The sequence below is a fragment of the Larus michahellis genome, chromosome 23 (assembly GCF_964199755.1).
Source record: "Larus michahellis chromosome 23, bLarMic1.1, whole genome shotgun sequence".
NCBI lineage: Eukaryota > Metazoa > Chordata > Aves > Charadriiformes > Laridae > Larus > Larus michahellis.
In genome coordinates, this window is record NC_133918.1 from 4,011,676 (window position 1) to 4,037,247 (window position 25,572).

The 25,572-nt window shown below is 51.9% G+C and overlaps 1 protein-coding gene across 4 annotated transcripts in view; it reads left to right on the top strand.

The window, feature by feature from the left end:
- Positions 1-2,931: 2,931 nt before the first annotated feature.
- Positions 2,932-25,572, top strand: part of STK11 (serine/threonine kinase 11) — a 43,955-nt gene continuing 21,314 nt past the window's right edge. The window contains exons 1-7 of one of the 4 annotated variants that reach the window (XM_074565507.1): positions 2,932-2,978; positions 3,712-4,787; positions 14,036-14,119; positions 17,937-18,026; positions 19,205-19,337; positions 19,827-19,963; positions 20,490-20,617. In XM_074565507.1, coding sequence (XP_074421608.1) covers positions 4,498-4,787; positions 14,036-14,119; positions 17,937-18,026; positions 19,205-19,337; positions 19,827-19,963; positions 20,490-20,617 — 862 coding nt within the window. In that variant the 5' untranslated portion in view covers positions 2,932-2,978; positions 3,712-4,497. Of the gene's footprint in view, positions 2,979-3,020; positions 3,080-3,125; positions 4,788-14,035; positions 14,120-17,936; positions 18,027-19,204; positions 19,338-19,826; positions 19,964-20,489; positions 20,618-25,572 lie in introns of those variants that run through there. The other 3 variants (XM_074565504.1, XM_074565508.1, XM_074565506.1) reach the window with 3 other exon arrangements.

The following is a 25,572-nucleotide window of genomic DNA, read 5'->3' on the forward strand; positions in this document are numbered from 1 at the left end:
TGTGATCCCGTGCGGTATCAGTAGGTCCCCTGAAAAGGCAGGACTTGTGAATTTGTCTTGTCCTGCCTCAAAATAACTTCTCGGAGCTGGTGCCCCGTGTGGGATTCCCAGCCCAGCCTGGCTCCATCCCTTTGCTGCAGGGTTTTTAACCTCTCACGCAGCGGGGCCTGGGAGGAACCTGCGGCCGCGAACACCCCAGTTCCCTGTTGGGAAGTGGGTGTGCAGCTGGCAACTGCACGGAGCCAGCGTGCCGGCACCTGCGACCAGCTGCTTCCCGGCGGGAGCTGGCACGGCGTGGGCTGCGCCGGGGCTGGCTGTCGCACCGCAAACCCCGGCCCCTGCGGTTTGTCAGGGAGGCTGCAGCGTGCTCTGGTGCCCCCAGTGAAACCCCTCCTCTTGGGAGACCCTTCTAATGCCCCCACGGGGGGGAAAGCAGCGCTGTGACGCCCAACCCTAATTAGACGGCAGAGAATCCCCGCGGCAGAAGCATCTCGGCCATGTGGGGCAGGCGGCTGTGCCACCACCCGTGCTGAGAACAGGGACAGGACGGGGTGCCTGGCCGAGGACACCCTCGCGGCTGTCTGGCCTCATCCACCCCCATGTCACCCCCCAGCGCCAGGTGTCCCCCCCGCTCGGGGCGAGGAGGGGGAAGTGCTCCCGCTGCCTGAACCCAGAGAGGTGCTTACGGACACCACGGACCCTCCCAGAACTGCTGGGCTGGGGATTTCTTTCGTTGCCCTCTGTTTTTTTCCCCAGCCTTCTCCAAGCTCTTGCGCGTGGCCACAAGGGCTGGCAGCTATTTTTTTAAAATAAAAGTAGAGAATCCCATGAAACTAAAGCTCTTCCAGGAGAAGGGCTTAAAACAACCACTCAGTGCAAAATTCAAACTAAAGCAAATCGCCGCTTATACAAAGGGAGCCATCAGGGATGTTTTCACCAACGTTTTCTTCTCTTTTTAATAACACGCTGACTGAAAGCAAATGGGAACAGCTGGAAACTGCGTCAGACAAATAACTGAGCCTTTAAAAACCAAACAAGCCTGGGCAGAAGCTCGGTCCCTCATTGCTCGGGGCTGTCAGGGCTGCCCCTGGGGCTGGTGCAAACCCACCAGCCGCCGTGCCGGGAGGGGGCAGCTCCCGACTCCCCCTTTTCCCCACATCTAAACTTTCCTGGCAAAATAAAAGGGGAGAAGAACAAGTTTTACACAGGCATCAGCAGTATCCAGCTCCCGGGAGGGTTGAGGAACCTGCATCCCTGCCTTTAAATGTCCTTAAACACGCGCTGCTGGGAGCACAGAACCATCAACACCGGCTGGGAGAGCGGTGAGAAAAGATTTTTGAGGCGGGGGCGCGAGTAGGGGGCTGGAGACACCGGGCTGGACCTGGAACAGCCTTCGGTGCTGGCGGAGAGAGTGAGAAACCTGTGGAAATGGGGGATTCGTGGCCCCAAGAAATTTGCATTACATGTTAGGAACAATCTCCCTCGAGAGAGGCAGCTGCGCCGGGGCTGGGAGGGTTCCTAAAGGCTGGATGGACGCCTGCGGAGGTGACCGCAGTGGGGGCTGCCTGAGGGGACCGGAGGGCTCCCAGCAGCATGGTCCAGCCCGGCGTTTCCAGGCCTAGCCATGCCGGGAGGAGCGTCGCTGCCTGCCCGCTGCCTGTCCTGCCTGCTGGGGAGATAAGCCGTTTGGGCAGGATTAGCTGTGACGCACCGTGTGCCGTTGGGGCGATCCTGGGGGCTGCTGCTGAAACACGGCCAAAGGCAAATAAACAGCTGTGAGACGAGAAAAGGGCGAGGGGGGCAGGAGGGGACGCAAGTGAAGGAAAACCAGAAGTGATGTTGGTCCGTTCCCCACCAAACCCACCATCCGCAGCCACAGCAACATCCCCGGACGGTCTCCAAGCAGGGAAGGGTCGGGACGCACTGGGATCGGACGCTGTTCAGGGATGGCAGGATGGCGGCGGGATGGCGTCGTGCTGCCGCAGGCGGGCAGTGCGGATCGCCTGCGGGTTTCAGGATCGGGGGCAGCACAAGTGCTGTGTTTGACTGGATGGAAACCCTTCCCCACCTGTGTTTTCGATCGGAAACAGGAGACTTCGGTGCCCGCGTTGACATCGCGCAGCGGAGAGAAAACAGATGCTGCCTCCCAGCCCAGCGCTGGCGTCACTTCAGAGGCCGCCGCAGCGTTCCCTCTGCCTGTATCGCCGCTGAGGGTGACAGATAAAAGCCACGTTCCGGTTTATTTACCCTCCGTTATTTATTATTGTCCCAGAGCATGAAAACACCCCTTGGGACTGAATGTCCTCACCCGAAGCCCCAACTGTGCTGGACCCACGGGAGGCGCAGGAGGAAGGAGACGCCAAAGAATTGATGTTTAATGGGGGGAGGATGGGAAAAAGGGGCCGGAGCAGGCAGCCATGGCAGGCCGGGCCCGCAGCTACCGGGGAGGGGAGGGGTGTCCCGGACGCCTGCCCCGGCCAGGCTGGAGCCCGCTCCTCACCCAGCCCTACCCCGGGTGGAGACGGCTGGGACAGAGCTGGAGCTGGTGCAGGGGAGACCGGGGAGGCGCCGGGTTCACACCGGCCTTGGAGCCGCTGCCGGGCAGCCCAAGCGTGGAAGGCCCCGCTCGCGGCGGGACAGGCCCCGGTAGGCCCCGATCGCAGACGCGGCGGGGCCAGGCCCCGCGCCCCGTCTCCATGGCACCCGGTTCCCCTTCGCCCTCCGCCCCCTGCCCTTTGCCCTCCGCCGCCGCCGAGCCCCGCCCCCTTCTGTGACGGACAGCTCCCGCGACCTATCAGATCGCCCCGCCGCTCGCCAGAGTGGGTGGGCGGGTTGGAAAGGCGGCGAACCAACCGGAAGAGAAAGCCGCACGGCCGGCTCCGCCCCCTCCGGTCGCCGCCGCAGCCAACCAGCGGGCGAGTGCGGGGGGGCGGGGCCGGCGCCGTGGCCAATGGGAGCGCACGTCGGTCGCCAGGGAGGTGCGGGGTGCGGGGACGGGGGGGCGGCGGCGGGAGCGCGGCGGGGCCGGGCGGGGGCGGGAGGTAAACAAAATGGCGGCGGCGTGCGCGCTGCGGCAGGGGTAAAGGGGCGGTGGGGGTTGTACGGTTGACGGGGGCGGTGGGAGCGGGTCCCCGGGCAGGGCCGCGGTGGCAGAGCGGGGGCAGCGGCCGGCGGGGCTCCCCCTGAGGCGAGGGGAGCGCGGGGGGAGGGAGCGCGGCGCCGGGAGCCGGCCCGGTTCCCGAGCCCGGCGGCGGGGAGGGGGGACGAGGCCGCTCCGCCCCCCTCCCCCGACTGGACCGCGGGGTCCCCGGGCTGAGGGAGCGGCCGGAGGTACCCGCGGGGGAAGGGCCCGTCCCGGGCGGGCTCCCCCCGCCCAGCCGGGGGAGCGGGGAGCTGGTCTGCGGTCGGGGAGGGCCCGGGGCCGCCTGCCCCCTGGGGGGGTCCCTTCACTCCTGGCTCTGTAGCTCGTCCGGTTGCACTTAAAGTGTTTTATCCCCTTTTCGCCCCTTCCCCGCTCTCCCCGGGGGTGGTGGCTGTGTTGCCGGGTGTTTTCCTCCCGGCCCTGACACCCGGGGAAGGGCCGTGAAGGGGGTGTGTGTGGGGGGGAAAGCCCGGGGATCCCCTCATCGACCAGCCCGGGCCGGGGGGGAATGGGGCGGTTTGGGGCCGGGGCAGAGAGAATTACTTCCTCCTGCTTGTTCCCGTTTTAAGGTGGGTCGGTAAAGCTGAGGTAGGTTTTTGCCTTGTCTGAGACCGGCTGACACCTCGGACCCGTGTGGTGACACATCATGTGCCAGGCGGAATCCGGGTGGTTGAAGGATGCCCCTGGGAGATCTTGATAGGCACCGAAGGCCTCAAACTTTTGTAGGCGTGAAAAGCGAAGACGCTAGAATTGTTTCTGAAAACTCCTTCAAAGAAACTTGGTTCCAGCTTCCAAACGGCTGAAACCCATCCGCCCGCCCCCATCTGCGCTCGTAGCGGGACGGTGAGGACCGCAGGGCAGAGACGCTTCCCCTGCCACCCCGTCTGGAGTCGGTGACTATGCGCTACTAGGAATGGAAAGTCACGAAAGGGACTTGGCTGTTGTCTGTTTTTACATGGTGGCCTAAAGTCCCGGAGGATGACCTAGCACTTAAGAATCAAACTGGGCCAAGTTAAAGGCCAAGTTGACTTGGAAGAACCCTAGCAGTGGGACCAGGTCGGAAGCAAAGCAAGTCCCAAACCGAGTGTATCTGGTCAAAGGTATATATTCTTTTTAAAAGACATTGTGTTACTGGAGCCAGGCCTGGATCTTTTAGCATCCGATTGAGCTGGAAGCAGCTCATAGGTTTGTTTTGGTTTTTTGTTTTGTTGGTTGTTTTTTTTTTTGTTGTTCATGTTTGTACAATCTTCTGGATATTTTTTTTCAAGAAGGAGTAAAAGGGAGTGTTGGAAACTAACAAACAGGATTAAAACCCTGAGCGCTTAAGGAAAACAGGTTAAGGAACTTAATCCAGGATGGATATGCAGGAGCCACAGCAGCTGGGCATGTTTGCGGAGAGCGAGCTGATGTCTGTGGGGATGGACACTTTTATCCATCGCATCGACTCTACGGAGGTCATTTACCAGCCACGGCGGAAAAGGGCCAAGCTCATTGGCAAATACCTGATGGGAGACTTACTTGGAGAAGGGTCTTACGGCAAAGTCAAGGAGATGTTGGACTCTGAAACCCTCTGCAGGAGAGCTGTGAAAATACTGAAGAAGAAGAAGCTACGCAGAATTCCCAACGGGGAGGCAAATGTGAAAAAGTGAGTAAATATTTCCGGGAGCTGGGAACTGAGGGGGTTAAACTTTGTTGTTGTTTTCCAGCTGAAGTTCTGTATCATTTTAAGTAACAACAGGGCCTTCTGCTGTGGAAGTGCTCCCTAAACCGTAGGTATTCGGGAATGTCTTTACCATTGAACCGCAGCCAGCGCTCTGGTCGAGGCTGGAGCAGGGAAGGGAGCTGGCTCTCGAGGGCCAGGGAGGCAGGTCTGCCTGAACAGACGGCCCATAACATGCCACTATTTTAAACAGTATCGCTTAACGAATAAAATAGTGTTTTTCAAAGAAATTCCTCTTTAAGGTTTCGCCTTGAAGAGGTAAACTCTGGTGCTGTTGGCGAGGAAAGGTGGGAGGCGGCGGTGCGGGGAGTGCGGAAACACACGTTGTGTCCTTGTGTTCTTCGTTATTTGTGTACCCGTCTGGGGGCGTGTGGCTCTCGAGCTCCTTGGGGTGGCAATTACTGCTCCCACCCGTGTAGTAGGTGCCTGGAACGTGATCCGATGGATGGTGCACCCAGTGGGTATGGGAGATCTTGGAGTTTATTCTTGGTTTCACTTCTGGCTAACGAGTTTGGGAAGTAATTCAAGGCTCTTTTCAGTCGATTTCTGCAGCTGTAAAATGGGGACAAGGGTTGTCAACCTTTTTTATTTCGGTGACTCAAGATCTGTGCTTGGAAGCTTTCAAAGTGCCAGTTACATACTGATTAGTCAGGGCACAAGTAACTAATTAAAATTAACTGTGGGAGAAGCCTGGTGTTAATGCTTCGTCTGTAGGGCTGGGTGTACGAAACTTTCCCTTTTCTTGGGGCCGTGCTCCGCTCACGGGGACGTCGGGGGCCCGCTGCGTTTTCTGTTTGTCCCAGCCCTGCGAGATCGTTGTTTATCTGCTGCGGAGGGGAGCCGTCTGCCTCCAAAACAAACTATTTGCAAGGGGTTATCTCGTAGTGGGAGGGAAAAACTTTGCGAGATGTTTGGAAGACTCTTGCGTTGCGTCTCTAGCTGCGCCGTGCTGAGGGTGAGCCCTGACCTAGTGGAGTCTTGTTTCTGTTTCTCAGTTTGGTCTGAGTTTCCGAGCTCAGCTGCGAGATATTTCACATCCTGTACTGGGACTTGTGTCAGTGAGCTGTTTAAGTTTGCCTTCTAACCTTCAGTGACAGACTTAGCTACGGAATAGTCACAAATCCTCATGCCAGGACCTCCCTTTCTCTCCTTTGCTGGCTCAAGTTCACAATCAGAATAAACTGTTGGTTAATATGTAATGAAATGTTCCTTGTTTTTCTGGTAAAGGCATGGAGTGTCCCTTTCCACCCTTGCCCCTCCTTCAGTTACATCAAGAGCTCCCGCTTGAGGAGATTGTTTCCTCCTTAGCGAAAATTTAAATTTCCCCCCCCTCTTAGTGAAAAAGGACTTGCCAGCTACTTGGGAGAGTTTCCCGATATCAGAGCCATGGTAATGGCCCTGCGCCCTGGAGTGAACCCTGGAGAAGTTTTATTCATGCGCAGAGCCTGTCTGTGAATGTCTTGTTTGGTTTCATTAAGGTTAGTTATTAAAGCAGAGCGGCCAAGCACCGCTCGGTTTTGCTGGGGATGTTTTTCTGGCTCAGCCCGCACCTGCTTCAAAACACCGAGGCAGATCTTAGATGTTGTCTTGTAACGAGGGTTTACTTTAGTTCGAGTTCCTATTTTTGTCACCTTGTCCTTTTCTCTTTGTCCCTCTATTCGTTTGCTTTATCTGCTACTTCAGTGGGGATTTTTTTTTTTTTTAAGGCAAAATGTTGTATTTTTGCGGTACCCACGGAAATTCGACCTAATCAAAACCCTTCGGCGCTGCTGACTGTGAGAGGCAGCGGAAGCTGTCTCCTCTCTGAATAAACCTGTTGTGGTGAGATCTGTCATCAAACCTGCGTGGTTTGACCGGTCAGTACGGACAGGGGGAGCAAACCGTCGCTGTATTTCCAGGTAGCGCTGGAAAGTGCTCTGCGAACATGTTGGTTTTTAATGTCACGTTGCTTGGCCGGACTCCATTACAACTTCACTTTCTCCAACTGCGTTTGAGCAGCTTTGAGTGGTTTATACCCGGCAAACTACTCACGTGTGATGGAACAGCAAATCAGATTGTGGTCTGGATCGCACCATTAGCTTATACTTTCTTGAGAGCTACTAATAAGTGAAGCAATGAGTAAATACGTAATTCCTGGGGTAGTGAGGCCTGCTTCCCCTCCCGCTTGCGTCCTTATCGAGACAAGGATGTCTGCAGCTCAGTACACGCGAGAGATGGTTGTGATTAGTTGTCTAATCTTTGTAAACATCCCAACTTCAGTTGGTGCCCTTTGAGATTAAAAACCTTTTCATCTGCCACCAGCACTAGCCCCCGGCTTGGTGCTCCCTCTCCCTGCCGGTGCCCCCAGGGGGGTTGTGCGAGCAGAGAGCGCTTCCATGGCAGGTGAAATGGTCAGGTGTGAGAGTCTTCTGAATCCCTGGGGAATTGTTTTCTCTGCTGTAGGGTCGCCGCATGACGTCTTACTCTTAGTCTGCTCTCTGGGAGGTAATTTCTTTGTTTAGGTGTTGAAAGTGCTCTGGCAGAGGGTCTGGGCAATTCAGGCGGGTGCTCAGGCTTGGTTTGAAAGTGCTTATCTCTTGGAAGTGCCCGTTTGCTATTTCAGTCTCAAAATACCTCGTGCCGTTTTTCTCTTAACTGCAAGGACGTTGCCTGTTCCTACTGAAGTGGTCCCCAGCATTTCTCACCATACAGGAAAAAGCTACGTATGTGCTTTGGTGTGTTTGACGGGCATAAATGAATTATTGCAACGGGCTTGTGCCTCTGCCATTAGCACAGGATGCTTCGGCGTCGCTGCTGCTGTGGCGAAGATGAAACTCGCGTTGATGGTTGTGTCGACACTTTGACGCTGGTGTCGTCAAAGAAATTCCCTAGAAAACAGTTCCTAGACTGTTTGGCCCTTGGGTAATTACGTGAGCGAGTAATATAGAGGGAGTAACGACAGCAAGGGAGAGCAGAGGAAGGATGAGCGGAGGGGGACCGTACACATCTGTGCCGCGCTTGGGGCCCCTGGGTTCGTGGGGCTGGGGTCACAACGTGGGGAGCTCTGGCTGTTGGTGCCGCTTCTGCGTGACCCCTAACGTCATCCCGCGGCCCCAGCCCTGTCTCTTGGTGCAGCGACAGAGTTCCGGGGACCTAGAAATTATGCCTGAAATATGCTTGAGACTTATAAAATTGAGTGATTCTTCCCTACCCTAAAATACCCCAGTTCTGCCCCCTGAAAAATGAGCCCTTAAGGATCTGTGAATCCTGGTGAGGATGCTGAGGGTTTAAACTCACAAGACACGCGTTTCCCTAAATCAGTCTGGGGAATCTTCATTTCTCTTCAGTCACTTTTGAGAAAGGTTGGGGTGGCTTAGTCGACCAGGCAATACTATGGCTAATTACTGCTTCCAGTTAATACAAAAAATGAGTTTAGTAGGATTGCCAAAAAGATGAAAGAAAATTTGGAAGACTATTTGTCTCTAGCAGCACAAGTTTAATAAAACTGTGTGCTAATAGCCTCACATTTTAATTAAGTGTTTGGGACTTTCTTTGCGTATCCCAAGTGTCTTGTACTGTACTTACCGTGCTCAGTGATTACTTAGATTTGAATATATGCTCATTAGGATTCCTCGGAGCTGTAAAATCTGTGGTAGGCCTGTACTTTGACAGTTTGCTCCTTGGGTCTGCAAAGGAGGAGTCTCGCGCCTCAGAACATGGACGGTTCTGCCGAAGGAAGGACTCGTCGTGAGCCACCGAGGCGTGTGCTTTAGACGAGATGGGCTGGAGCTGACTCATCCGATTTCCTGTCCCTCCGAACCGAAACGGTCTGTGCGCGGAACTGGGTGGCTCTGCCTTTCTGTGCTCGGGTCCCGTGTGAAATGTTGGAAACTGGAATCGGTAGAAGAGCGCGGGGGGCTGTGCTGGGTAAAGCTGTCGGCTCCTGCAGGGTTCAGATCCCCGTTTGGTGGCAGAGGGTTCGCGCTGATCCGCCTCGGCGGCGTTTGACATCTCGGGGGCTCCTGGGCGCAGGGACGCGGTGTGGGGACCATGGGGGCTGTTTCTGCGTCTCGGCGTGATGCATCCTCAGGGGAGGGAGAGGCAGCGGGAGCGCGGAGGAGATGCTGTAGTGCTCACAGCATCGTTTTGGGTAACGGCTGGGGAAGAACCGTTTGGAAACTAAAACTTGGACGAAGTAGATCAGCACTGGATTCATCAACACATCGTGACGTCGGCCCCTCCCCACGGCAGGTGCACGTTCAGATGGGTAACGCTTGCTCTGAAGAAGGAAAAACGAAGTGCTCTGCCCCGTCTCTTATCTGAAACACCACTCGTGCTCCTGGGAGCGAAGAGGTGCAGCTTCCCATGTCGGGGAAAACAACAAGTTGCATCCTTGCGAGCGCAGGGCAGCATTTTAGGTGAAACAAACAGGAAAAAGCTGCTCACGAGCTAGACATTAAAGAAGTTAATCTGCTTTGTGGCATATATGTGTAATTAAAATTTGCTTTGGCTATATAGGATTACAAAAATCAATCTAAATAAATACATAATGTAGTTGTTTGGTTGCGTAAAGACCAAACGCGTGATTCTGGAGTCCTTTGTAGCAATTTGCAGGCATGGTGTTAGTGGATTCAGGGTACGTGCCAGAGCTGGCATATGGAGCTGTTCTCTGTGCGCATCTCCCAGCCCTTGGCTGTGGCACCAGCGCCGCGGTGGAGCTGTGCCAGTGCCGTGTGCCGTAGGGAGAGGGCTTGGATGGGCCACGGCTGTGTGCCGGAGAGGAGAGGAGTGGGTGAGGGTAAGGCCGAAGGCTCTCGCTGCAGACCTGCTGCAAACCCTCGCTCCTGACATGTGCTCTGGTCCGGTAGGTAGTGTGGAAAAGGCTCGCCATCACGTGTCTCCAGTAAAATCCTAAAAACTTAGGAAGAACCAAAGGAAGGGAATGAATCTTTTGGCTGTATTGCTCATTTTTATTTGAGCGAGAACGGCTTTGATGAAACTAAGGCTTGAAACCGCCGAAAGAAAGCTGAATCTTACGGTGAAGGTGTGCTCTTACTGGAATGCTCCAGGGAAGAACTTTGTCTTTCCGGGTTATCCTTGGCATCTCCCAGAGTCGCGTAGCACATGGCACAAGTAGGCAGCTGTGCTGTGTACAGTTCTGAGCGACACCACTCCCCCGTTATGTGGCCGAGCAAGGTACCTTGCTAGGGATAAGCCTTAATCTCTCAGGGTGAGCGTAATGGGTCTGACAGAGCCCCAGAGAAACTGCCAATTTGGTCTTTTCTCTTCTCTCCTTCCTCTGAGATGGTTATACTTTGGAGCAGGCCCCAAACTCTGACAGTCTGTCAGGTCGCACACTTGAGGGCTTTTTAATCTGGAAAACTAGAAACAGAATTCCATAGTGGAGCCTGTTCTGGCCACGTAAGAGTGGTGTTGAGTAGGACGGGGGTGGAGGCCGTTACCATGCTGTGGAGAGCACAGAACCCCCTCTCCCGCTGTGCTGGGGAGAGGCATCGTTGCAAAAGCAAGTGTTGTGATTGAAATTTTAGAGGTAGGGAGGAAAGGAGGTGAAGTTGCCGCAGCTGGGAAGGTATCCTGAAAATGTGGGCTGGTGTGGGACAGGCAGGGAGCCCCTGTGCTGTGGTGGAGAGGAGGGACAGACACCCTGGTCCCGCAGAGCTCTCGTCCCCGGGGCTGCTGGTCCAGATGCTCTTGTGCAGGTGAATTGCAAAGCAAACAGTGGGCTGGGAGGGGGGATGGGGGGCGGACTCTTTTTAATGTCAATTTTGAAAAAAAAAAAAAAAAAAAAAGTCAATTTAGGCACCTTCTGACGAGGTGAGCACCTGTGTTCTCTGACTCGGTGAAGTTTGGAAAGTGAAATGGAATGGGAGGTGACTGGTCTGGCCGTCTCTGCTCCTCCGTCGTTCTAGAATGCGAGAGTAGCTATAAATAGAAGTAATCTTCCCTCTGGGAAATGGGCTGCTCGGCCTCTGCCCCAGAGGTGGGTGCGCTTCACTGGCATTTTGGATTGGTTCGCAAAGTCCTCCTGGGGCGGGGGGGGGGAAATCATTACAGAAATATGAAATATTTATTAGTCCGTTAGAGGTGGAAGGAATTGGTATTTGTGCTTCCAAGCCGTATTACAGGGAATGAGCTGTTGGGATCAGGATTTTAGACGTGTTCCTAATATTGGAAGCTTGCTTTGCCTTCCCAGCGAAGTTGTCTTATTTAAATAAGTGTGTGTGCTCACTCTCTCTCGCCGGCTTGGTCTGAGCACTCAGCCCGTCTCTCTTCATTATGCAGAAACTTCTTAGACCTACACTAATGCTGGCTGCAGTTTCTATGCTAATTTAATCCACTTCAGCCTTTTGGTCATTACTATAATTAGAGCGGCTGCATCACTTTGCAAATCTGTCTGCCATTTAAACTAAACACTCTTTTGAGCTTTGCCTTGTTATCCTAGGTTTCTGTGGAGCTATCCTAACTTTTTTTTTTTTTTTAAAAAGCCATATATGCTAAAAGGGAGAGTGGCCTGGCCTGACCTTTGCTAGTGAAGTAATGCTACTTGGTCAGGGATCCTTAAAAGGTCTTTAAAAACCTGCTTGCGTTCCTGCAGCTTGGGAGCCTTTCCGAGGAGCAGTTACTGGCTTGTTAATCAGATGTGATGCATCAACAAGCCTTTGTACTGGCCACAGCTCGTTATTGGAGGCCGGCTAATTGTGCAGGCAAGGGGTGAGTGGCTTTCGGAGTGTCTTGGCATGTGTTTGGGCAGGGGCTCCTGCTTCCCAAGCTGTGCTCCGACTTCCTTGTAGTGCTGCTTTCAAGAGTCCGATCTCTTGAAATGTAACGGCGCTTCTTAAAGCGGCTTTACCAAACGGCAAGAGAAGGGAGCGCTGGAGAGAAGAGTTTATGGTTTATGTGCAGTTTAGCGCAGGCCTGGAATCGAGCAGCAGCAGAACAAGCGAAGGGCAGAATCTGCCCTGCCAGAACCACCCTGACCTGACCGGCCTGATCCTCTTGTTTCTCCTCTTCACAGCTGGCATCCAGTGGGATTTTGCAGTTTAATGCAAAAGACACTAAAATATGGTTTGGGGCACAGTACAGAATCCCAAGAGACAAGATCAAACCAGCTGATATGAGGTATCATACAAGAGGCCATTTTCACAGCTGAGGATGTTTCCTCACTCAGTTTTACATTATTTATCCTCCACAAACAGAGGATTCGGTTCAGATCTCTGAACTGTTCAGTCAAGTTAAGTTAGGACTAAAGTTTGGAAGAAATTGAGTTATTAGCCAGAATTCCTGCTTTCGACTCATTCTTGAGACTAATGTTGAGGCATTGGTGTGGGGCTGCCCGGAGGCCGTTGTCATCTCCCACCTGGAACCTCTCCGGATTTCCTCCATCCCTCAGCTCTGACGTCCGCTATGGGAGGCTTTTGGTGCAGGGCTTCTCGGGTGGGGATCACCAGGGACTCGCTGCCCCTCTGGCAGCCTTGGCTGTCTTCCCTTTCCCACCGCAGAGCGGGATGCGATGCCGGGGGAGATACACTGGGTTTTCCCTCCTAGGGAGGAACCTCTCAGGTTTTCTGTACTTTGTGTTCTATAGAAAATCATGTTCTGCCCCTCTGTGTGTGAATTTCACGTGGTATAATAAAAAACCAATTTATTTTCATTCCTTGATGTCTTTAGCAGTTTAGTCAGTTTCTGATGTTTTTCTATTTATGTTTAAATGACTTCTGTCCATTCACAATACAACAACTATCCCAGGGAATTGCCTGTTAGGTACAGAAACATTTATTTCTTTATATGGCAAGTCGCCAATATCCCAGTTGCTTCCCAGTTAAATAACAGGATTTGTGCTGAAACGGCCTGTAGCATGTTAACTGCTCTGCTGCTTTTGCCCCCGGGCACTGCCTGCCTGTGACAAGAGGAGCCCCCCACCGCACACCCTGCGTACGCTGACGTCTGGGGGTTGTTCCTGGTCACCCTGCCCATCAAGAACATCCCCTGAAGTATGAAGACTGGAAGCCCAGGTGAATTTATTTCTGCTCTTGTAGCTAGGGATGACACTTACATATAAGGAAGCACAAAGTGCAAACATAAAAGGTTTGTCTTGGAAGTGACTGTCCTAGATATCGTGGTAAACAGGAATGTAGCGCACCTCCAGGGGTTTGGCTGAAGAGCCTGAGAGCGAGCCAAGCTCCCGACAGCCCAAGCTGAAGTTGAAAAGCTGGAATTGGAGGGAAGCTGGTAAAGCTGCACCTTTGACATGTGGAGCAAGGCAGGGTCGGTTTGACCTGCCAGGGCAGCGGTTCAGCTCCAATGATAGCTTTCCTTTAGCCAGCGCTAGCTTCAACTGGGAATGCTGCCCAGGGCCACGGGGCAGGACGTGACCTGAGACGGGGACCGCAGGGGACGCTGTAGACCCCTGTTGTGTGTAGGGGGGAGGAGGAGGTTGGTTGCTGCTCCAATGTCTCTCGCGGAGGCAGGGGCTTTGCAGAACGTGTCCTCAGGCTGCCTTTTCTTTCCGCAGCCGGGTGGCTGAGGGTCCGGCGGGATCTCACCAGGAGATGTTTTCTGCGGGTTGGCGCAGCTTGATGCACCGCTTCTGATCAAGCGTGCCATTGTCTTGTTCCTGCTCGCTCTGAATGGGGCTGTTTGGCTGGCGACCGGTCAAATAGCTAAAGGGGCGCGCTGTGCAGATTTCACGGATAAAACCGGAATAAAGCTTACACTGGGGTGCAGGATAAAACTTTATATTAGCAGCAGTAACACAGCCTGTGTGGAATGGCACCAAAGCGTCGGCACAGGGCATTCTTATGACCAGTTTCATGTCCGGCACAAAGGTAGGTTGCTCCTTGAGAGTAGTTCTCCTGCTGTTGTTTACCGATGGACTAAAATTCCAGCCCGGAGAAAACCGACTGGCTGTGTAGTGTTGGCTGAAAGGGTACTTGTTCCTAGTCCTGGTCGGCGACCGGCGAGTATTTTCATGGTCTAACCTTGGACTAATGAATTGAAGAACACACAGGACCTTCTGTCAAAGAGCGTGCATGCGTAGTCTTAGGTGAAGCAGCTGGGACTAATGCGGTTCGAAGTGTCTTTAAAATCCATGCGATTTAGAAAACATTAATTTCATTCCATAGTGAGGAAATAGGCTTTTGAAACTTAACTTTTTCCCTTTTCTCTTCCTGCAGGGAAATTCAGCTCCTGCGACGATTACGGCACAAAAACGTTATCCAGTTGGTAGATGTATTATACAACGAAGAGAAGCAGAAAATATATCCTTTTTTCACGCAGTTGTTAATAAGGTTTGAATGCCCCTTGTTCTCTGCTATAGTGCTGAATCATTATAGTTCTGCTTTTGTTAAGGCCCTTTTGAACGCTTCTTAAGCTCAAAATTGCTTTCACTGGTATTAAACATACTGCATGTCTGGAATACTTTCCACACAAGTACGTTTTCTGAAGCTTCCCAGTTTCCCAGTTAGGAAACGAAATACTGTCCCCAGGTTAGAGACGCAGGGCTGGGGTGGGGGAGAACTGACCCTCAAACACTGTGTTTTATTTATTGTGTGACCTCCGAGATGAAACTCAGCAACTCGGAGATGAAAAAGGAGCTGTGGACTTCTCATTTCTAACCTCCTGTCCTAGCTGTGGTGTATGTTAGTACTTTTTCCCCTGAAGATGGACCTTTTATTGTCTACGTTATGTGAAATCAATTTTTGTAATGCTTTTTCCTTTAAGTCCTTGGCAATGGTTTAGGTAAGAATAACCTAAAAGAAGAAAAAAATCTACTCGTTTGCTGGCCTCCGGATGCCTCTGGCTCTCCTTCTTTTTGGGGGGGTCTGTCCTGCTGCGGCGCTGCCTTTTCTGGGGGCAGTTGCTGTGCTTTGCTGGTTATCCCTAAGGAGATCAGATGAGCTCCCGAGCCTGCCCAAGCCTCCTCTGCTCTGCTGTCTGAAAGTCCCTAGGGACAGTGTTATAAGTGACCTAAAGCGCGTAACGGTCGGGAGAGGCTGAAAGCACATTGTTCCTACAGCCCGGCTTCTTGAGACTGAACTGTTCCGTTCTCGAACCAAAGCTGTGGCTTGGGATCTCGGCGCGTCTTTCAGACTTGAACGAGTTATTCCAGTGCACTGTGTCCCCCCCAGGTGCGCGCAGACGCTAACCCCACTAATTACACGCCTTAACTTCAAGGGAGTAGCTGGATTTCTAATGAGCCTGCCGCACTTTGGGTGCGCTTTGACTTGAACCGGTTTGTAAGTTTATTGAGCTGATCTGTTGACGTACACGTTATAAATGGTCGCTTTTCTTTTTGACGGTGTTTTCTAAATACTGTTCCAATTACAGTACTTCAGAAAATGGGTAATTTAATTGTGTGCTTTAATTAGATCAAATACTCTGCGACCAAATCATTAGTATAAAAAAGCGTGACAACTTTTGCTTGTGTTTCTTAGCCTTAACAGGCCGAAGGGACTGCAACTCAATTACTGTCTATAGAAAGATACCATTTAATTAGCGAGGAGCTGGGCTGCTGGAGGAGAAGCGTGGGGAAAAAGAGCCCGAGAGAGACCTCGTGTGTCGGTAACAGGTGATGACAACCCAAAATGGGCATTCCGAAAAGTCACCCCTCTAAGCCAGGGAGGGTGTTCCTTGTGTTACTTTGTGAACAGTAGCGGTTGAAAAAGAACAAAGTGTTTTTCGGTACATTCCGCTTGCAAGTATAGCTTGACTTTGCTATTTTTATCTGCTTCTATGCTCTCAGAAAGTTTGTTTCTATAAGTGCTTACTCTGTGCATGTGAGTGGCAGCAGCTGGAGAAGTTTCCAGTTTTTCCTGGGGCTGGGAGTGGGAATTCGTGCGTGATCATTTTCTTGCTTGACCTTTCTCCAGCTTCCTGCTGGCACCGCCGGTGCCTGTGCAGCGTGTCCGAGGATGGGGCAGTACAAACGCTTGTGCAGCCATGTGGTAGACGGGTTTGGGAACAGATCCAGCTGAGAAGTAACGTCTGCTTTTGGGCTGGCTTCTCGGTAGGTCAGTTCCCTTACGCATCGCGCTGCACAGTCATGGACATGCCTTGCAAGAAGCCATGCAAGGTGAAAGTTGAGTGGGGTATAAGGGAGGGATGTCGGCTTCCCCCCCTTACTAATAACAGGAAAGTCCTCGTTTCCAGAATGACCATTGTGGCATTTGAAACTGGACCTGTAGAAGAAGGGAGGATTTTCTTCTCGCCCGAGTTTCTGTTGCTGATAGAAGTGAACTGGGAAGACAGTGTTTTAACAACTTACCTGCCTAGTCAAAGCCTGCAGTGATTTTCATTGGGAAAGGGAAAGCTGCGACAACTCGATTAAAAATATCAACTACGTTTAGTATTTAATGGGCTGCTTTGGTGACCTGCTGTGGCTGGGAATGCAGAGCTGGTGATGAATGGAGAACTAATCCAGGCAGAAAATAAACCCAGTTCAATAAGCAGCGTCCCAGCTGGCACCCTCTCCGACAGTTCCCAGTCTGCGCGGTTGTGCGTGGGAGCAGAACCCTATTGATTAGAGGAATTGAGAGCCTTGGTCTTCTCAGGGGCACCTGTAACGTATCTGCTCCAGCCGGAAAGTTTGTGCTCAGTGCGGCTGCTCAGCCAGAGGTGGAGCAGTTCCAAAAGAAGGGGTGAAAGCAGCCCGGCAGCTAATGAAACCAGAGGCAGGCTGTGCCTTGCAGATGAGGACGGGAGCAGGGCTTTGCTTTCTGGGAGCTGGGCTCTGTAACCTGCTGTCGGTATTGTTCTCTTGAAGGTGAGAGAGTTGGTGTCTTCCACATCCCTGTGAGAGAAGTGAGTTCACAGATTTCTTCCAGAGTAAGAAGCGGTAGGAATGAATTTTGGGAGCTCTTCCTGCTATTCTTGCTTCTACTGATTTCCTGGGTGGCATTGTGCCCATCATATAATCTTAGTGTTTTAGCATCCCTCTGAAGGGCAGCTCATACGGGGAACGTAGCACTAGTTTAATGAGCTTGCGCAGTGTTTTGAGCTCCTGGATAGAATGTGCTGCAAAAGGGCAACGTGATCTCTAGCGCAGATCCCACTTAAAGCGCAGGTCATCCCTTTAGCCTCTCCTGCCTCAAGAGTTAAGATGGCATCCTGGGACATAAGCAACTTATTTTAGGCTTAGGTTAAGAAGGCATCTGCCAGGAATAATTAGAGGGACCAAAGAAACGCGTTGTGCTGCTGGAGAAGATGGGCTGCCCGGCAGTCCTGCTCTTCCCTGCCCTCTCTCGAAGGTGCACTCCCTTGGCAAAGCCACCAGATGTCTCAGGGCCTGTTCTTGCGAGCCCCTCTGGGCACAGGCTGCCTTTAGAAGCCCCTGGAGAGGAGGGAAAGGGAGGCAGTTATTGCTTTAGGCGCTTGTGTAGCTTCCGTTGTTTGGCCCCAGCATAAACGAGATGAAAACTAGAATATGCTGCAAGGAAACAAATGCTAAAAAGTGCCACCAGTTCTTGGCATTCTGTTGTGACTTTTTTTATCCGTGCTGTTTCAGAAAAGCTTTCCAGCTCTCTAGGGATCCTTTCTCCTGCTGCTGAAATACTGCCGTGGGGATGGGGGTAAGCAGCGGCTGTTCAATAGTGCACGCAGCCGTATCGTTTGGAGACAGGAAATTAGGAATAACAGAAACTTGGGGCTAGGCGATGGGAGCTCGCTGCCATGTCAAGTGCAGAGCAGCCAGGGTGCTGGGGGAATATGCTACAGCCTCCGGCTCTTCTGCCAGGGAGGTTACCAACTTTTCGTAGGCGCTTCAGAATACGATTGTATTTCTATCACGCTTGTGAGATCTCCAGCTTAATTTCTGTGGAGTTCGCTTCCTGTTACAGGTCTGATCACAGAGTCGCAGCTGGTCATTAAGCAGAAGAATCCTCTGGTGGGGTCTGTGCCCCCTCCTGTTAGGCGGCTGGAGGAAGGTGGCTGCCTCGGGAGGAGCAGCACCGCTCGGGCTCTGCCTCTCCAGTGCCTGGGCAGCAGCAGCTCTCCAGGGGCACTGGAACGGGGCTGCGGCCCTCGCACGGCATCGGCCTGAAGTGTTTAACCTTGAAGCTTCCTTAACTCTGCCTTCACGTATATGGTGATGGAGTACTGTGTGTGTGGGATGCAGGAGATGCTGGACAGTGTCCCAGAAAAGAGGTTTCCAGTTTTTCAGGCTCACGGGTAAGTACAGTTTTGTTCCTTAAGGCTGCATTAGCCTCTCACGCTGTGCTCTCTTGAATTCAAGAGCACGTTCTACTCTGTTGCTAAGACTGACTGCACTTTAAAGTAAAACCGCCTTTGTGCAATAACTGCATCTTTTACATCCAGTGAAAAAATGAAAAACCAATGAAGTGGTGGCAGGGACAGCCCTGAGATTCTGGGAAGAAAAAACCCATCTTTCTATTGAATTTTCTGTTACTTTTGTTTTGCATCACACAAGGTACATGAGAACCCTTCCCAGCCCCTTTCCCACAGCTCTGGCCTTCAGCGAAGACGGGTGCAGCGTCGGCACCCGTGAGGACTTGCCCTGTCTAAATGGAAGCGAGCCGTACAGTTTGGTCTCGGAGAAGAGATTAGCGGTCTTCGGATGGATTAGGGATTGGCAATATCCAACATGATCTGTTAGCTTGTTTAGCTAGTAGATGGGATAAGCTGAAGCCCCTTTCACTCTGCAAGTAAGGGAGCCTTAGAGCGCTGAAAATAGATGCAAGAAGATTGTCATGTATCTCAAATCAGTGCAGACCAGTGAATCTGGGGTAACTACATAATTTTATGGTCGTATTTTCATTTTGTTTTAAAAAAAGCTGTCTGAGATGACAGATAGCCTAAGTGCAACACAGGCACCTTAAGTCAGGTGTTATTTCTGGATATTAGGAGATAAAAAACTTGCACACGCCATAGTTGCCGGGCCGTCGGTGCGCAGTGCTTGGTCCGTTATAGTGATGGCCTGCCTGTAATCTCTGCCCGTAAGCACAGCAAAACGCTCCTTTCTGCTGGCTGAAGGAAACTTGTCGGTTTAACTTCGCCTAGGCTAAAGCGGGTGTCGGGATTAACTCTCGGGTCTGTGCTCAGCACTTACCAAACACACAGGCTCGCGGAGAGGGGCTTTGGTGGGGAGGAGTGAGTCTGAAGTGGCTGGCACGCTGCTGCCCAGCTCTGGCAGGGAACTGCTGACTTTATCAGAAGATTAAGCGCCATTTCTTACACGCCACAGTTCAATCTCGAGTTCCTCATCCAATGTGAATGTATTCCCGACTTGTGTCCGATAACAGCACCCTTTGCTTTATGTATTGTCAGTAGTTCACGTAATCGTAGGCTATGGAAGTGCTTGACTTTTTCTCCTCTAACTCTTTCCGCAGGTACTTTTGTCAGCTTATAGACGGCTTAGAATACTTGCACAGCCAAGGGATTGTCCACAAGGATATAAAACCGGGGAACCTCCTGCTAACAACCAATGGGACGCTAAAAATATCCGATTTAGGCGTAGCAGAGGTATGTGAGAAGCACAGCAGAGTCAGGAATGTGGGAAGCGTGACATTCTAGATTTAGCTCACCTTTGTGGCGTCAGTTGATTTATTGTGCGTTTAGGCTTTTGCTCTGTTAGATTTGCAGAGGGCTTTACAGTGACTCTGGCTGTTCATTGCAATTGGCAAAATGCTTTTGTTGACAACAGCCCAGAACTTCCATCCGGGAAGCGTATAGAGGAATTCATCACCTTAGACAAACCCGAAAGTGTGGAGAAATAGCGATAAGATACATAACTTTATCCTCCTTATTATATGTAGACTGTCTTAGCTAGGTAGGAGAGGTGCAATTGTTGCTGTTGGCGTATAGTTGCTGTAGCAGCACGTTCTCGTGATACGTACGTAACTGTTCAGTAGTGGGGTTTTTCCCCTTCTTTTTTCCCCGGGCGCAACTTTTCTAACAGTTACAATTTGTCTGCCTTGAAAGTTTGAAACTAATCAGTCTCTTGTGCTGCAGGCGTTGCATCCGTTTGCGGAGGATGACACGTGCAGAACGAGCCAGGGGTCGCCAGCATTCCAGCCACCAGAAATCGCCAATGGCCTTGACACCTTTTCAGGCTTTAAAGTAGACATCTGGTCCGCAGGGGTCACGCTGTAAGTGCCCACGCAGCATCCAGGCATTGCAATTAAAAAAAAATTACGAGCCCCCAAATAGCTCGGTCTTGTGCTATCTGCTGTCATCGCTGCTCTTCTGTGTGTTGTTGGGGGGAGTGGGGGGGGGTGTGTGGGAGTCAGTCCCTCCTTTGGATGGGCGTGTGTTCCCCAAAGTGCTTGTAATTCTGAAGAAAGCAAACTTTGCTCTCGGTGAGTAACTCTGCCAGCCGTTTCTCAACATCGGAGATGCACAGCTACTGTAATAGTAGAAACCACAAATATCTCGAGTATGTATTTTTAAGTTTCTTCCATCCCAGCCTGTCAGGGAGATGTCTTGGTGGTTTTGACTCATGTGAATGAAGAGACTGTGATAAAGGAAGGCTAAGTTTAAAGAGGCATTCCGAATCCTGTCAAATATTCATCTTTTAGTTTCCTCTTGGCTTCTTTTGGTTTGCCTAGTCGCGTAAGAGCTGAGCCCCCGTTGAGTGTGCTTTTCCTCATACAGCTTCTCCTTCTGCCGTTACAGATACAACATCACAACGGGTCTGTACCCCTTTGAAGGGGATAATATCTATAAGTTATTTGAAAACATCGGGAAAGGTGACTACACAATTCCAGAGGATTGTGGTCCTCCACTCTCAGACTTATTGAGAGGTGAGTCTCCCAACGGACTCTGAAAGGGTGGGTAAAATCTGGGGGTGCAGCAAATGCTCGGCTTGTACAGTGCTGGGGGTGGGAGAGCTTCACACCGAGTGTCCTGGGGAGGTGCAGGATCCCGTTAGAAAGGCAGGTTCTGCTTATACACCTTATGATCAGACTTTGAAAGATCTTCAACACTGATGTTTTCCTGAGATACGCTAAACCCTGGGTGGGTCGCAGTCACTACTCTACAGAATTGGTTCTTACGTGATGGTTTTTGTGCTCTGGGAAGCTTTTGATCCTAAAGACAAAGCCCACGAGAGATGAAATTTAAATGGCATCATAGCGTTGATGCAGGTTTTGCAAGTGAGAACACTCAGTTAAACCCTTTGCCCAAGATTTCTATAATGCGGAGTACTCAGGTTCTGCTGTCCTTCCTCATCAGCCTCTGCTCGGAATTTATTTGTTTCAGTCCCATTGTCGTCTCCTTCCCCCCAGACTTAGAGTTGCGAGGGCATCGGAGCAAAGTGGCTGGTGCCCGCTGTCACGACGGGGCTGTGCTGGAACCAGGAGCAGCGCTTTTGGGGTAGAAGGAGGGGGCTGTGGGGTTTTTTGGGGTGGGTTTTTTTTGTTGTTTTTTTGGGTTTTTTGCTCCTGTCACTTACTGCAGTAGTTTGAGGTTTAGCGTTGAACAGTCTCTCCTTTTGAAAGCTGAACGGGCAGGGCAGGAGTTACGGTGACCGTCACTCGGTGATGCCCGCTTGGCAGCAAGGGGGATGCGATTCCAGCGGGCGGGAGATCCTGCCCTCACCACGGCGGCAGGGCTCCCCAGCCCTCTGCTCGGGCTCGCTCGCTTGTCTTCAGCTGCGTGTGAAAGGTCAGACCTCAAACACGAAATGCCGCTGTTTTGTTTCAAGTTTATTTTTCTGGCTCTCGTGCCCCGGGGTTGGGAGGTTCGTGTGGGCGCGGGGCTGTGGGGCCGGAGCGAACCGAGTCAGCGTCGTCAGGCTGCTCGTAATGCGGCTGTTATTGCTGAACCGGGGTTGCGTGCTGTGCCGTGCCCTCTGTGTGGCCACGGTGCTGTTGCCGTTTGTGGTTAGCCAAAAGGTTAACAATTTCGAAGCTTTTTACGGGTTCACTTCGTGCTGCGAAGGGCAGCGGCTGTGCCTCGGCAGGGAAAGGCTGTGCTGCCCGCGGGCTGATGGCTGCGGGGAGCTGAGCTCTGGCCCGGACTCACTTTCCTGCCCTGTGGCTTTCCCTGCGGTGCTGGGGACACGGGTGTCCTCGCTTGGTGCCGGGTGGCGGCGGCAGATGGTGCTGTGTGTCCGAGCTCTGCCTGCCGCTGCCTGCGCTGGGCTCCCCTCGCGCCCGCGAGCAGCCAGCCCCCTGCCAGCCCACCCAGAGGAGGCTGTTTCAGCTTCTCTGGCCCCATGCCGATTATAAAATAAGCTATTTCCCTGTGTTTCGAAAAGCATCGACTAGCTTTTAACAGCTTTGGGAAAGCATTGCATAAGGCACAGCTTCAAACTGCAGGCAGCGCAGCCGGCACCTCGGCCGCTCAGCAGGGACTAATGTGGCTCCTGCTTATGGCCCAGCTCTTCCCACCGACGTGCGTCGCGTCTGCCAGCCCCGAGGAACCATCTCCTGCTCTACGTGTGGCGGTCGATTTGTGAACGCTAACTCAAAACGCACCCTTTCTTTTTTTTTTTTTTTTATGAGCTTGGGAATTGCCCAAATAGAGTAAATCCCGCGGTCCATCCAGACTGGCGGCCAGTCTTCTAAAGCGCCCAGCAGAAATTATTTGAGGTTTGGGATGAGCCTCTCAGCTGCACTTAGTGTTGTCCCCCGGGGAAAATGAGTGCGGTGGTTGTTTCTCTTTTCTTGTCCTGAGGATATTGATAGCATGGCGTCTTGCGCTTCGTTAGCAGAGTAACTCCCTCTTTACTTCTCTTTCCGTCCCCTGGATGAGACCTGGAGTCAGTCTCCTACTCTTCCTTCTGCCCCGTCTTCAAGGGAGGAGCCTCGCACCAGATGCCCTTTGTCCATGACTGTCCGTCTCTCCCAGCCTAAGTTGCTTCCTTCGTCCTGCCCGCCGTCTGTCTTTATCCCTTCTGTGTTTGAACACTGCAGAGACGCACGTTGAGTGTGTACGGGCAGAGCTTGCCCGGGGGGAGATGTCTGTGTCTCTCTCAAATCGACCCTTTATTTCCAGGGTGGTGGGAAGCCCTGGGGATTCCTCTTGCTGTTCTCCCTCCATCCCAGCTGAGAACATCCCTCCCACCCCCCATCTTGTCGGGTGCACCTGTTTACACAGTAAAAGCTGGCAAAACCTCCTGATGTTATCCGTGTTTGGCTTGACACGCTCTACTTTTTCGGGCGGTTCGAGCGCCCAGCGGACCTGGGGGGACTGAGTTACGCAGCGGGGCTGCCCCGGCTCCTCCACGCGGCGGAGGCCTGAGCATCCCCACAGCCCCGCAGGGCGCGAGGCGTCCGCCGAAGGCGAGGGCTGAGCCTTGCAGTGGTGATACTACGTAGCTATGGCGACGAAACCCGAATGCTTTATTTAGTTCCTGCTTTTCCTCCAGAACATCTGCATTTCCTGGTAGGTGCCTGCTACTTCTGCAGAGGCTGAAGCTGAATCAAAAGCCTCCAGACCAGATATTGTCAATGGCTGGCTGGTGCTTTTATATGAGCAGCGCAGACGCCCACAGCTCGGCTCTGTCTCACTAGAGACTTTGTTTCGCTGTTGCATTGCTTTTAAAAGACTCTTAAAGCACTCTGCAGTGCTGCAAGCGTTTGTGCTGGTTTTATTGTAAGGGAGAATTCAGCGTGCTGCAAAGTGCTTGTTTCCTCTCTGGCTGTAAGTGCTGTGCTGACCACAGCACCCGTCTGGCTGTGAAGCAAACACTAGAATATGCTTCTAAAGGTTTTTTTCTGTTGTTCTGTTGACTACTTTTTATAGTGGTTTTTTTTTTTTTTACATGCACACCCCTCCCCGAGCTCGTTTTTATGTCTTTGTTCCTCTTTCCAGATGATGCGGAATTTAGAGGACTTTAAGCTTCTGTGATATTTGACTGGTAAAGAGACTTGCGTGACAGCGTATTTCAACAGATTAGTTGGGATGCTGCTCTTTTTGCCCCCCTAATCAGGGATGAAGCTTTATTTACACTCTTCACGGGTGGAAAAGAGAAGGGCTAGTACTGTTGTGGCTTCTGCGTGTACAGTCAGTAAAGATGTGTCAGAGTGGACGCATTTATAAATAGCCTTAAGGTTCTTCTGTCACCGTCTGCACATAACTTAGCAATTTGTGTGCAGTTTGCTTCTGGACAAGAGAAGTGCACAAGGTCAGCTTTTCTTTCTCCTTTTCTAGTAGACTTTTACTGAACGAGAAAGCTCTGGGGCTGCAGTCTCTGCATGAAGCATCTGGAGTTGTTCCAGGCCCTGCTACAGGTGTTATGGCCAGGACCAAGTTGGTTGTTTCTCAGGGTTTTCTTGTCTCGCTTCTGTGTAACTGTCGTGACCTTTCGTTGTAGGGGTGGTGAGAGGATGTGTATCCTGAGGACAGTGGGACGCTTTAATCCCGGAGTAGCGGGGAGTCCCCGGAGCCAACGGGCAGGCGGGCTGGTGTCTGTAACCCGGCCGGTGGCAAGTCCTTCCGCCTGTGCTTGACCAAAGGCTCGAGGTTTGCCTGCAGAGGGAGTTCATGCTCAGAACGCCTGGCTGTGCTTGTGGAGGGTGAAGGAGAGGGAAAAAGTTCGGTCTCATTTTAACAAATTGGACTTATGCTGCTGTTACATGGATTGTTTTAAATGGTGATACCGGTTGGAGACGGAATTGAAATGCAGGTTGAGTTCACCGACTCTTGCTGTTAGACTTCTGTTAAATTTCTTCCTGCTTCTCAAACGACATACCTAAGATTGTGCTGTCTGCTGAAAACTAGACATTCTATCGCATGCCGTAATGCTGTTTGTTGAGGATTATTGAAGTGTGTGGGCTGGAGTCTGTAAGGAGCTCGAGACAGGTTCGTGGTCTCCAGTTTCCGGATTGCCACTTGACATGATTTGGAAGGGGTTTGAGGCTGCCGGCATGCCGTAATGGCCACAATATCCCATGTATGGGCACAGCGAATCCGTCTGAAATACCACGGGAGCAGAGGTTTGCGAGTCAGGCGTCCTCCTGAGGAGTCGCCCTGTTCCAATGTCTCATCTCTGCTCGCAGATAAACTGCATGGAGATCTTTACCGTAAATGGTAGAGAGTATGTGTGGTTACTGTGGGCAGACGCTCTTCGATGACTGGGGAATAGTACATGATGTTTTGTCTTGGTGAAGTCTCTCCTCGGTACAGGACTTCAGCCACGGAGCTGCCACGAGTGAGTCACAGAGCTGAGCGCATAAATGTACGTTTTCCGTGATTGGACTTTCCATTTGCTTTCAAACGTTGCCCAAAAGATGGTCCTTTTTCATTAAAGTAAATATTCTTTGTGCTCAATTATCTTCTTTATGCCTTTTTACTTCCTGGAGAGCCATGCAGCTCTCTGCACCGTAGCTATTTGTAACTGCTGCTGTTAGGCCTCTTAATAATTTACCTTAGAACTTTATCCTCTGCTTGTACCAGTTTCATCCAGTAAACGCCTTAAACTTCTTTGTTAGCCTTGTCATTCCTTAAACGGTGTTTGAATTCCTACGTATTTATTTTTTCCTTTGGTCAGGGTGAGCTGCTTATGAGGGTGCCCCAGCTCCTCTTCTGCAGCACCCTAATGGTTGAATCCCAAACTCTCCCGCTGCACTTCAGATCTCTCGGAAGAGTTTCTAGCTGTGTCTGCTTGGGCGTGCAAAAAGTTCAGCCTGAACTTGATGATAGCAAGCTGGATTCCAAAATCACCTTGAAACGTGATCTTTAAAGAAATTGGGGGAGCGGGGAGTGTCCTGACTTACCTGTTTCTGGTTACGTTAGTAAGATCACCTAGCCA